The 10,751-nt window shown below is 54.2% G+C and overlaps 2 protein-coding genes across 13 annotated transcripts; both read right to left on the minus strand.

Annotated features, from left to right (window-relative positions):
• Positions 1 to 418: 418 nt before the first annotated feature.
• On the minus strand, positions 419 to 3,792 carry ATP6V0B (ATPase H+ transporting V0 subunit b). Of its 4 annotated transcripts, none has more exons than XM_015137591.3 (8): positions 3,150 to 3,792; positions 2,871 to 2,919; positions 2,543 to 2,626; positions 2,337 to 2,414; positions 2,058 to 2,127; positions 1,893 to 1,944; positions 1,501 to 1,691; positions 419 to 730 (listed from the first exon to the last, which is right to left on the minus strand). In XM_015137591.3, the coding sequence occupies exons 3-8, from the start codon at positions 2,599 to 2,601 to the stop codon at positions 704 to 706; spliced, it is 477 nt and encodes a 158-aa protein (XP_014993077.1). In that variant the 5' UTR covers positions 2,602 to 2,626; positions 2,871 to 2,919; positions 3,150 to 3,792; the 3' UTR covers positions 419 to 703.
• Positions 3,793 to 5,380: 1,588 nt separating this feature from the next.
• DPH2 (diphthamide biosynthesis 2) lies at positions 5,381 to 8,765 on the minus strand. 9 transcript variants are annotated; one of them, XM_077960384.1, is made up of 6 exons: positions 8,483 to 8,765; positions 8,045 to 8,157; positions 7,564 to 7,787; positions 6,684 to 7,367; positions 6,421 to 6,597; positions 5,381 to 6,340 (listed from the first exon to the last, which is right to left on the minus strand). In XM_077960384.1, exons 2-6 carry the CDS (start codon positions 8,074 to 8,076, stop codon positions 6,216 to 6,218), a joined length of 1,242 nt encoding a protein of 413 aa, XP_077816510.1. In that variant the 5' UTR covers positions 8,077 to 8,157; positions 8,483 to 8,765; the 3' UTR covers positions 5,381 to 6,215. The 9 variants fall into 9 exon arrangements, with proteins under 9 accessions (XP_077816510.1, XP_077816515.1, XP_077816504.1 ...); XM_077960389.1 differs by having other exon boundaries at positions 7,936 to 8,157; XM_077960378.1 differs by having other exon boundaries at positions 8,441 to 8,765.
• Between the last annotated feature and the right edge of the window lie 1,986 nt (positions 8,766 to 10,751).

Here is a 10,751-nt window from a genome sequence, read left to right on the forward strand (position 1 = left end):
AGGTTTCTGGGAGGGGCTGCTATTGGGACAGGACCACCACTGAAGGCAGAGACCACTGCCTGGGCTCCAGGCCTCACAGGGACGGAGATGATGGTCCCCGAAAGTACAGCCAGGTAAGTAGATGTTGTTAGACAATTGGGGCATGGTGGTCAGAGCCCTGAGCAAACGGGCCTAGAAGGACCACAGGCACAAACACACCCAGGGGCCCATATCTGCACACTCCCTCATCCCCAAACAAGTCTGTTTGGGGGCCACAGAGTCCTCCACCCAGCACCCTTGCCTCCCCACCTAGGAGCAAGCTCTGTGCAGATCAGAAGTGTGCAGTCAGAAAGCTGACAAGGGATTGGCATGAGGCTTGTAAAGGCCTTTTTACCCTTCCTCTGTGAACGGTGGCGCAAGAGGGCAACAGAAGCTGCACTGACCCAGACAAATACCAAGTTTATTTCACAAACACTAGGAAGATGGGTTGAGGATGGAGGTGGGGGACACAGGTGCACAGCTGCAGAGTCATCAGCAGCAGCCTGCTCCCAGCACTGAGAGCCGGCCTGGACTGCAGTGCCTCCAAATCAACACGCAGCAAGAGGCGAGTGCAGGGAGGGCCCTGACCACCAAGCCTCTGAAAGGCTAACGGACACAGCTCCAGCTGTCCCAGGAAAACCATCAATAAATAAGAGTGAGGCACGGCCCCACCCACACATATCATCTAGTCACCCATCTTCACTCTGGAGGTCTGCAAAAGAAGAACAGGAAAAATCAGGCAGGGACAGAGGAATACGTAAGGCAGTGACAAATGACAGAAAATGAGACCTAGCACATGGTTGGATGGACAGACCACAAGAGATTTATGACTAACCAGGATGGACACACTGTGACAGACAAGGCAGACAGACAGGGACAGACAACCACAGAGTTACGCTGTGGGACAGATGGAGAGAGGAGGCATATGGATAAAGCTAGTCACTAAGAGTCAACCCAGTCAAGCACCCACAGTCACACTCAGACCCTCAGGCTGATCCTTAGTCACAAACTCACACACTGTCAGACAGACTAGACACACACAATTTAGACAATGCTGTCCTACTGACAGGCATGTCACAGAGAAATACACATAGCTCCAAGAGGCAGTCAAACACACCATGATAGACTGATATAGACAGACAAAATTCCATCCTAGTCTAGATCACGAATACAGACTGGAGGCACAAAGAGCATGGCAGATAAAATGAGAGAACAGAAAGAGGGAGAGACTAAGTGAGAGCTATACAGATACAAAGCATTAGAAAGGGGGAAAAACAAAACAGGGCTGTTGTCAGTGATACCAAATCAGAGACAAAAATAGCCCCTGCAGGAGAAAACCAGAAGATGGAAACGAGGAGGTGGAAGCTGTTTGGGGGAATCTATAGTTATAGGTAGAGAAGGAGAGCACTTCAGCTTCTCCAGAAGGAGGGTAAGGCTAGGTTGGGGACAAGGACACAGAGGCTCCCCAAGGGGATTCATCACCTGAAGAATTGCGACGATGACCCCAAAGAGGCCAATGGCACTGCCAAAGATCTCCACGATGAGAATCTTTACAAAGAGGCTGGGGTTCTGAGCATCGGCCAGGGCAGCCCCACTGCCCACGATGCCCACGCAGACTCCACAGAAGAGGTTAGACAGCCCTACGGTGAGGCCAGCCCCAAACATGGAGTAGCCTGGGAGGATAGAGAGGGGTGCAGTGAGGCTAAGCCAGGAATGGGGGAGATATGGGCCAATGGGGCCAATCCCCATGCCCACTCTGCAAAGCAGAAAAAGCAGGTGAGAGAATATCAAAATGGGGGTCTAAGCTGGGAGGGGAGAGAGTAGAAGCAGGCATGAAATCCCAGCATTTTGCATTCATACACCCATCCACCCACCTGCATGGTAGTTCCGATGGCCAATGGCCTTGGGGTCCGTGGCACTGAAAGGCTGAGGGAAGAAGAAAAGCAATCAGAAACCACCCTGATGCACCCCATCCAATCTCTAAGCAATGTGTAGAACACACCGGAATGGATTCCCGCCACCACCCTGGCCTTCCGTACCTCAGCCATGTTGCTAATGACAATTGCCATGATGATGCCGTAGATGGCCACAGCCTCACAGAAGATGATGCTGGTAGTGGTAGAGGTTAGGGGTAAGGAGTGGAAAGGAGAAAGAAATGAGAAAGAAACCATCCTTCCTGCCCAGTAAGTCCCCAGTAACCTTTCGCTGCTAACATCCCATCCACAAGGCGGCTTGTCAGAAACAGTATGTCAGATCACACACCCAGGCAGCGCCAACACAGCTAGTTCTGACAAAAGTCCGAGGGCCCTGACACTTACCTGACTAGGTTCTTGGTCTTGATCCTGGGGGCCTTCACTCCTCCACCAATGATGGAAGAGCCAGTAATATAGATACCCCTGGTGGAAGGATAAAAAACTGATGAGCAGAGCCCAAGCTGTCACTGCCCTCAGCATGACTAAGACCCCAGTGACACCACCTGCCATGACTCAGCCCCTGCCCCCAGTCCCACCACACAAGTACTCACCAGGCTGCCCCAACCACAGACAGGGAGATAGCTAGGCCAATGCCCAGGTTGGACCACATGAAGGGCGAAGTCTCCGTCAGGAACCTGTTGTGGAGGCAGAGAAGAAAGCAATTCAGCCCTAGCAGGGAAGTAGAGCACAAAATCTTGGCCCCCCAACCCCCCTTCAACCCCACCACCACTTCTGCATGCAACAACTGACTGCATATTTCCCAAAGGTCCATGTCCCAGGCAGGCGGTGGTGTGGCTCGAGAGGGACTCAGACCAGAGAAAAGAGGAGAGGCTGCAGGGAAGAAGCTTCAAGGGGAATCCTGCCCCTGCCCTCCCTTACCATGCCACATCAAAGCGGAAGCCCAAATCAAAAATGGTGTAGCAGATTCCTGCAGCAATGAGGAAAAAAAAGGGGGTTACGGGATGCTCTGTAGAGATAAGTTCCTCAACCTAAAGTAGCTGCCGAACTGAAGGGCCGCGCCGAGCTGAAGGACCACCTCCCTGAAGGGGCGTCCTCAGGCTGCCCTCAGGTGACAATACAGCTATCTAGACAGATTCCTGTGCTTAGGCCTCCATTTTCTGCCACTCCCTTGCTAAAACCACCTCCCAGACCAAGCACCTGTGCAGGCAGGATCGCCACCCGCAAGCCTGAATCCGAGGCGGGACCGAGGGAGCAAGCGCTCCAGCCAGGCCCCGCCAGATCCCGCCGGTCCAGTCCGTTCCGCTGTTTACCCAACAAGCTGTGAGTGGGGGAGGGCAAAGCGACCGGGAAAAGAGGAACCGGAGCAGCCGGCCTGTGACCAAGCAGGCCGGTCAGAGCAAGAAAATGGGGACGGCAGTGAGACGTGGGGGCGGGGAGAGACAGCGATTGTGGCAGGAAGGGAGAGTGCTGCCCTCGCGGCCCCTACCCGCCCGCACCCGCGCCCCTCCTCAAGTAGCCAGAGATCCGGGTCTCCTCTGTCGGGGTCAGAGGCCCTCGCAGGCGCCAGTCCAAAAAGCCCGGGGTGCAGAGCGCGCGGGGGGCCAGTATTCCCCGCAGGCCACTTCCCCGATGGGTTCTGGCCCGGCCAGCTCGGCCGCGATGCTGCCCCCGCCCGCCAGGACCCGGCCTCACCCACGGCCAGCGCGCAGGCCCAGAAGGCCACGAAGACCCCGGAGTAGAGCAGCGCTAGCCCCGTCATGGCGGCGACGGCGGCGGGGGTCGGAACCGTGGGGCCGGAGTTACAAACGCGTCCCAGCGTCCACCGTCCGCCCCGCAGTCTGTCCGCCCGCCCCGCAGCGTCACCTGACTCCCCCACGTGACGCGCCGGCACCACGTGACCCCACGCCGGTCCCCGCGCAGCGCCGCCGCCCGTCTAGAACAAGGCGACGCCGGAACCGCAGGCGCTGGGGATTGTGGTAATTGTAGTCACGCGTCTCGGCGGAGGCTCGGGCGCCCTCCTTACTAGGAACTTCGACATCTGGCCGGTCCTTTTCGAGTCTCTCCACCTCGCCCTGCCAGCCCTGTTTTATTCTCTAGCCTGCTCGTGGGCCCCTAAGGCGTCCTCTCTAGCCGTCGTGCGTCCTAGCCAGTGGCGGATGGCGCCGCGCGTGCCCTCTGCCTCACCTTGCTCAAAGCGTCTCTCCGCCCAGCGCGCCTGTTGGCTCTCGTTCCGCTGCCTGGCTAACACCTACCGTCCTCCGAAATCGTCCTTCCGTCAAGCCTTCCCTAACCCAGTGGCAGGGAAGCGCGTTTGCTGGGCTCCCACGATGTCCTGGTGATGCTTATTAAGCTTCAGTAAGATGTCACTCCCCTGTCTTAATGCCCTGATAGCTCCCATTTCATTCAGGAGAAAAGCCAAAGTCCTCACAATGGCCTGCTAGGCTCCCCACGCCCCTCAGCTGACTTCACCTTCTAATACTCCGCCACTAACTCTTCTGCCTGCACTGCCCTCCTTGCTATTTGCTTGAACGTCCCAGCCATATTCCCACGTCACTGCCCTTGCACTTGCTCCCTCTGCTTCTCCTAACTATCCATGCGGCTCATCCTGTAACTTCCTTTCAGTTTTTGCTCACCTTCTTGAAAAGTCCTTCTCTGACCATTCTGTGTAATATTCCACCCCCCTTAAACGCTCCTCTGCTTCCCAGCTTTACATTTCTCACGGTACTTACTGATCACCATTTGGCATACCAAGTCTTTTATTTGTCCATCTCCCCCTGGAAGAATGTAAGCACCATGTCTTTTGTGTCACTCACTGGTGTATTTCCAGTACCTGGCACAGAGTGTGTCCTCAGTACATATTTGTAGAACACGATTGATGCCCACTTTGTCCAGGTTACCCTGTCAGCTTACAGCTCTACCTCCACCATTAGACTAGGCATTCCCTGAAGGTAGGGACCACATCTCCTTTGTTCACCTTCAGTACCCTAGACAATCCCTCCATGACAGGATTCTCAACAAATGTGGGGAAGAAGAGGCGAGTCTTTTCATTTCACCCCTCTCCACCCTTAGGGCCCAGCAACCCCACTTGCTTGAAGTACCCGCCATGTTGGTTCATGCCTGTGTTTCAGCCCAAATGTCTTTTTCACTCCTTTTCTCCTGACAATTATTTTTTTCCTCCAAAAGATCTAGCTTAGGTGTTATGCCCTCTGGGAAGCCTACTCTCAGTCCTTGTCAGGTGTCTCCTGTGGGATCCAGCTGTCCCTGGGACTTCCCTCCTCCCAGATAGGGCTGTTTCACTGTATGCTGACTGCATATTTAACTCTCTTTCCAAGTACACTGGAAAGGAATCTGGTTAAATACAGTTAACATCTACATCCCAGGACCTGTGCAGGACCTATAGTATTTCATGAATTAAAAAGAAACAAAGAGAAAAGGTATCTGATTTATTCAGGTTGCTGTGATCTCCCTGAGAAATAAGAGTCAGTATAGACCAATACTGTCCAACAAACAGAACTTTCTGCCATGATGGCATTATTCTGTAGCTGCACTGTCCCCTCATGTGGCTGTCTGAACACTTGAATGACTAATGTGACTGAGAAACTGAGCTTTTAATCTTAATTAACTTAAATTTAAGTTTAGCCATATGTATTTAGTGGCTACTGTACTGGACAGTGCACGTCCAGCTCGACCAGTGGTTCTCAACTGAGGGCAATTTTGCCCCCACAGAGAACATTTGCCAATGTCTGGAGATATTTTTAGTTGTCACAATTGGGGGAGTGCTTCTGATGTCTAGTGGGCAGAAGCCAGGGATGCTGCTAAGCACCCTACCATACACCGGACAGGCCCCACAACACAGAATTATCTGGCCCCAAATGTCAGGTATGAGTTTGAGAAACCGTGGTCTAGACTGTGTAGCACCTGCCTTTTGACAAGGACAGACCCTCTACTGGAGACCAGGAACTGGGATTGGCCAAAAGTCCTGGGCTGCCCCCAGGAAGACAGATGGGTCCAGAGGCCTCAGGGAAGTCCCTAAGCCCTTTATTCCATCAGCCAAACAACAAGCATTTACTGGGCATATGCTTAGCTTGTGCCAGTGCCAGGACAGATCAGAGATGGATCCTATCCTCAGTGAAGGCTGCCTGCTCTCCCTCCTTCCAGGGTCCTTCAAGGATCTTGGCAGGGGGATGGGAGGTTGGTGCAGGGAACACTAAAGGTCCTAGCAGCCATTCATAAGTCCATCTATGTCTCCGGCCCCACACGGTATCAGCCGCTTCCCTCATCCTCATAGGCGATGGCAATCCCTCGTCTTCCACTCACAGCTTCTGTCACTGGCGTCTGACCCAGGCGGGGCTCCAGCCCTTGCCAGCTCCGGGAACTAAGGAATGAGGCTGTAGAGGGAGGGGGCTCAGTCTGAGTGCACTGCATCTGGAGAAAGAGTTCAGCTGAGAGTGGAGACTTGTACATTTACCTGCAGGACTGCTCTCAGCCAGTTCCAGCTGGGGCCGTGGGGTCAGGGCCAAGCTTCCAGAATCATTTGATGACTTCCAGGCAGGTGGGGGTCGGAGATCTCCAGTAATGAGTGACACATCTGGGGTTTCCCACAGCTCTGACTCAGGTGGTGGGAGAGGCACGTGGAAGGGAGAGCCTGAAAGGGAGGAGGAAAGAAAATCCATACTCACCCCCTGACTCCGTGCCCCAGGTTTCCAGCTTAGGCAATGCCCCACTACTCACCAGGCAATAAGTCTGCATAATGTGTGAGGTGGGGAGCCAGGCCTGGAGGTGGCCAGGCAGGGTTGCAGGCAGCTTCCAGCTCACATGGTGCCAGTATAGGCCGGAAGAAGCTACCAGAAAGCTGGGGGGCTAGGGCACCCAGAGGACAGGCTAATAACACAAAGACATCCACCTCAGGGAAGTTGGCAAGCTTGGCGGGGGTGGGCCGCCCCAGGGCCAACACATAGCTACGCTTGCCGGCAGCCTGAGTCAGGTTCCGCAAGTGGGCCAGTGCCTCACGGTGTTGAGCTACACCCAGTGTGCCTGCCAGCAGCCCTACAACGTGGGCATCTCTGGCCCTCTCTACCAGATATCGTCTTCGTGCCCTTAGCCGTCCAGCCCGGGCACCCTCATCCTGAGTCTTCCCTGTATCTGGGCAGCAGGAGAAGAAGGGTCGACCTGGTGCCCACCCCAAAAGCAGCCGACTCAGGTCTGGGTCAAGGTCTGGGTCAGGGCTGGCCTCAGAGCCCCCCACGTAGAAGGCACCATACTCTTCTAGACGCCTCCCTGGGGCAAGAGAGAAGTAGCGCCCAAAACGCTCCAGGGGCTTAGGCTCTGGACTCAGGGAACCCACTGGCAGGGGAAAAGCTGGGCTGGAGACTAGCAGGTCCAGGTACCGTGGGCGCAGGAGAGTAGCCAGAGCCTCTGGAAGAGAAGGAGGTAGTGTTGATGTTGGAGCCTGGCAAAGCAGGAGCTCCCTCATCCCCAGGAGACTAAATATGACCCAGTAGGCTGGGGCCAAGCCCATATCAAGAGTTCTATGGATGTATACGGAAATGGGGAAATTAAGGCAGAAAGCAGTTGGCCCACCCTTTGTGCATACACAGGCAAAACCCCTTACCCAGGGCATGGGCACAGGCCGGCTCACTCAGCAGCACCACAGGCGCTTTGGGGTCTGGGTTCTGGGCCTCAAAGGCCTTGACGCAGAGCTCCAAGGCCACAGAACGTTGACCAAGGACGAAGGCGACGGGCAGTGGGCGGGCTGGGGGGCTTAAGCAGGCAGGGCCAAAATGTATGAGAGCCTGAGCTCCAGCTTGCTCAGCACCCAGCACATCCATGCAGCAGCTGCAGGGGAGATAGCATCAGTGAAACGGGTTTTCTTCTGGAAGCGAGTTGCTGTCATCACTGGAAAATGTGGTCAGTGGATAAAATGGTTTCATTAAAGGAAGACATTGTCAATGAAGGGAGCTAGCATCAGGAGGGGAGTCACTACCATTATCATCAAGGAGAAACACCACCATTGAAGGCAAACACTGTCATAGATGTAAAACCCCATGAGCCCCGGATCCCCAGGCCTGGCCCACCTAAGGCCAACTTCACACCTGCCGTAGGCTGTGTCCCCCAGAATGAACATCTTTGACCCTGTCGTCTCCTCCAGTCGTGCAGCCACAGCCACAGCATCTCCCAATAGCTGGTCAGGGAACTGCAAGGCAACCTATAAGCATAAACCATGGAGTCAGGGACAGCCTCTCTCCCACCGAGGGCTTCTTTAAAGCAATATTCCAGGAGCTCCCACTCAACCTTCAAAGCCCCCGGTCCCAGAGGTGCACTCTGCCCCACGTAGTAGGTGGAAGGGAGGGATGGTCAACGCGCTGCGGACAGACTGATTCCCCCACCCTCTCGCCCTCACAAAATCCCCCAAGATCCGGATCCTCTGGGCGACCCATCCCCACAGAGGCGAGCCACCCTTCCCTAAGTCTGTCCTTACTCGTTCACACCCCAGGTCGCGGATAAATCCAGCGACTCGCTCCAGCTCGTACACTCGGTCCAGGTCCGGGAGAGGAGTGAGCAGTCCTGGCACCCCCGCCTCTCGCTGCAGCGCCGCCTCGGCAGGGCTGCTAAACATCGACTCCATGAGGCACAGCTTGGGTTGTGGGATGCAGCGGGGACCTCCCTGGGACAGCTTCGGGGTCTGAGTCCTCAGGAGCGGCACTCAGGGGATCAAAATCGCCTTGTGGGGGTAGGGAAATCACAGTTGGCCTTCGGCCGGTGGGCATCCCCTTCAGCCATCTGAACTCCTGTTTCCCCGCTACACGTGGGACTACCGGGGAGGTTACTTCCGGGTTTTAGAGGCGGGGCTGATAGCGATTTTGCCAATCCTAAATCAGCACAGCTCCCGCCCTCCAATCCTCGCCACCAAGCCCCGCACAGAGAACCAATGTTCTGCCTGAGTCCCAGGCCAGCCGGAAGTGCTTGAGGAAGGCGCGGAGCCTTGTGGGCATTGTAGTTCCCCTGGCGGTCCTTTCGGGCGCTGGGAGTCTGGTTCAGCCCACCCGCAGCCATCAGGAGCACCAACTTCACTTAAGCATTTCACGTGCACGCTATCCTCTGGGCAGTATCACTGCATAATTCTTTCATTCATTCTTTATTTTTGACAAGGTCTCGCTATGTTGCTCGGACTGGAGTGCAGTGGCGCAATCTCCACAACCTTCACTTTCTGGGCTGAAGCCATCCTCCCACCTCAGCCTCTTGAGTAGTTGGGGCTACAGGCGCGCGCCACCACATCCAGCTTAGTTTTGTATTTTTTGTAGAGACAGGTTTTTGCCACGTTGCTCAGACTGGTCACCAACTCCTAAACTCAAGCAATCCACTCACCTCAGCCTCCCAAAATGCTGAGATTACAGACTTGAGCCACCGTGTCCGGCTACACTGCATAACTTTAAACTTGGTGCCGACCAGCTCGGGTTTGAATATTGTGCTTGGTCACTTGCTGCTGAGTATCTTAGGAATGTCTCTATGCCCATTTCCTTATCTGAAGAATGGGGAGTTGTGACAATAGTACCTCTTAATAAGATTGTTGTGAGAGTCAAATTAATTTATCTACAAAACTTTACAAAGTAGTTCTTTGGATATCGCATGCAGTGAAAGCATTTGCTATTTAATCAGCCAAATACTGAGCACTTACGGTACATTAGGCACTTCATTTTTAGAGTTTACAGTCTTTGGAGTAAGAAATATCCCGAATGGTACCAAGGACATGACTGGCACATCCTCAGGTCACAGGAGATGCTTTGCACAGCCCCAGCCATCCTCAAACACGCTGCTTCCCATCAATACCCCCAGGGCATACCCCATAGACCTCTACCCTCCAGCTCCTCACATCCCCTCTACCCCCCATGTTTACTCATGTGCAAACACTCTCACATGCACCATCACTTGAAATGCCCTCTTTACATACCTCTGTCAGACAAGGAAACTGAGGTTCAAAGAGACTGCCTGTGTAATAAGACACTAATTCAGTGGCACAATCAGCATCAAACCCAGATCTACTGAACAGGGAAGGGATGGGAGGAATGTGGGAGTAACCAATTCCCCATCACCCACAAGGAGATTGAAAGCTCAAGGATAAAAGTGGGGAGAACTCAGTCCTGCTCTTCAGATCTTACTGAGGAGAAGCCTGGGGTACCTGAGAGGCAGCCTAGGTGAAACTATAGCTGAGGAGACAGAAAGGGAGGCCACACTGCTAAGGGAAAAAAGCAAGAGCAGGTCAGGAGCTGTCCCTGGTGCTGACTGATCCCTGACCATCCTGTGCTGGAGGTCCTGTGTAAGCGGGGAGCAGTGAACATATGGACACTAGGTCCTACTTTCCTCTTTTCTCCTCTGCGGCTGAGATCTTCTCTCCCTCACCTCCCTGTCACCCCCCCACCCCCCCTCTCCACACACACGCAGTCCCTTTCTATAGCCCTCCTCAACCATATGCAAGTTCGATGCTGTATTTAACTCCACACCAGACACCCCTCCTGGAAGTCAAAACCCCACTCCATTTCTTCACTACCAAATGGACCCAGCCCTACCCCACTTGCAGCCCAAAGCCTCAAGTCCTGTACCTAGGAAGCCTGCTATTCCTGTCAAAAGCTTTCTCCATGAAGCCTTCCCTCACTTCCTTACCATTCTCCCAGGTTGGCATGGTAGCTATGGACTAGATCAACCTTTGTTCAGGGCAGAACAATGCAGGACAGAGCTAGGGGCCTAGTAATCAGCGCTGTTGATTAAATAAATGTATGCATACATGCATGTTGGGACTAATTT

The sequence above is a fragment of the Macaca mulatta genome, chromosome 1 (assembly GCF_049350105.2).
Source record: "Macaca mulatta isolate MMU2019108-1 chromosome 1, T2T-MMU8v2.0, whole genome shotgun sequence".
Taxonomy (NCBI): Eukaryota; Metazoa; Chordata; class Mammalia; order Primates; family Cercopithecidae; genus Macaca; species Macaca mulatta.

What these genes read in the sequence shown, in the direction of transcription:
- ATP6V0B (XM_028837599.2), bottom strand. Translation starts at nt 3,711, where the DNA reads ATGACGGGGCTAGCGCTGCTCTACTCCGGGGTCTTCGTGGCCTTCTGG. An exon ending in TTCCGCTTTGATGTGGCATG is followed by an intron (nt 2,627 to 2,870) that starts GTAAGGGAGGGC and finishes CCTCCACAACAG; the next exon opens with GTTCCTGACGGAGACTTCGC. An exon ending in TCTGTGGTTGGGGCAGCCTG is followed by an intron (nt 2,415 to 2,542) that starts GTGAGTACTTGT and finishes TCCTTCCACCAG; the next exon opens with GGGTATCTATATTACTGGCT.
- DPH2 (XM_015137680.3), bottom strand. Translation starts at nt 8,577, where the DNA reads ATGGAGTCGATGTTTAGCAGCCCTGCCGAGGCGGCGCTGCAGCGAGAG. An exon ending in TTATGCAGACTTATTGCCTG is followed by an intron (nt 6,598 to 6,683) that starts GTGAGTAGTGGG and finishes CCTCCCTTTCAG; the next exon opens with GCTCTCCCTTCCACGTGCCT. An exon ending in GGCTGAGAGCAGTCCTGCAG is followed by an intron (nt 6,341 to 6,420) that starts GTAAATGTACAA and finishes CTCCCTCTACAG; the next exon opens with CCTCATTCCTTAGTTCCCGG.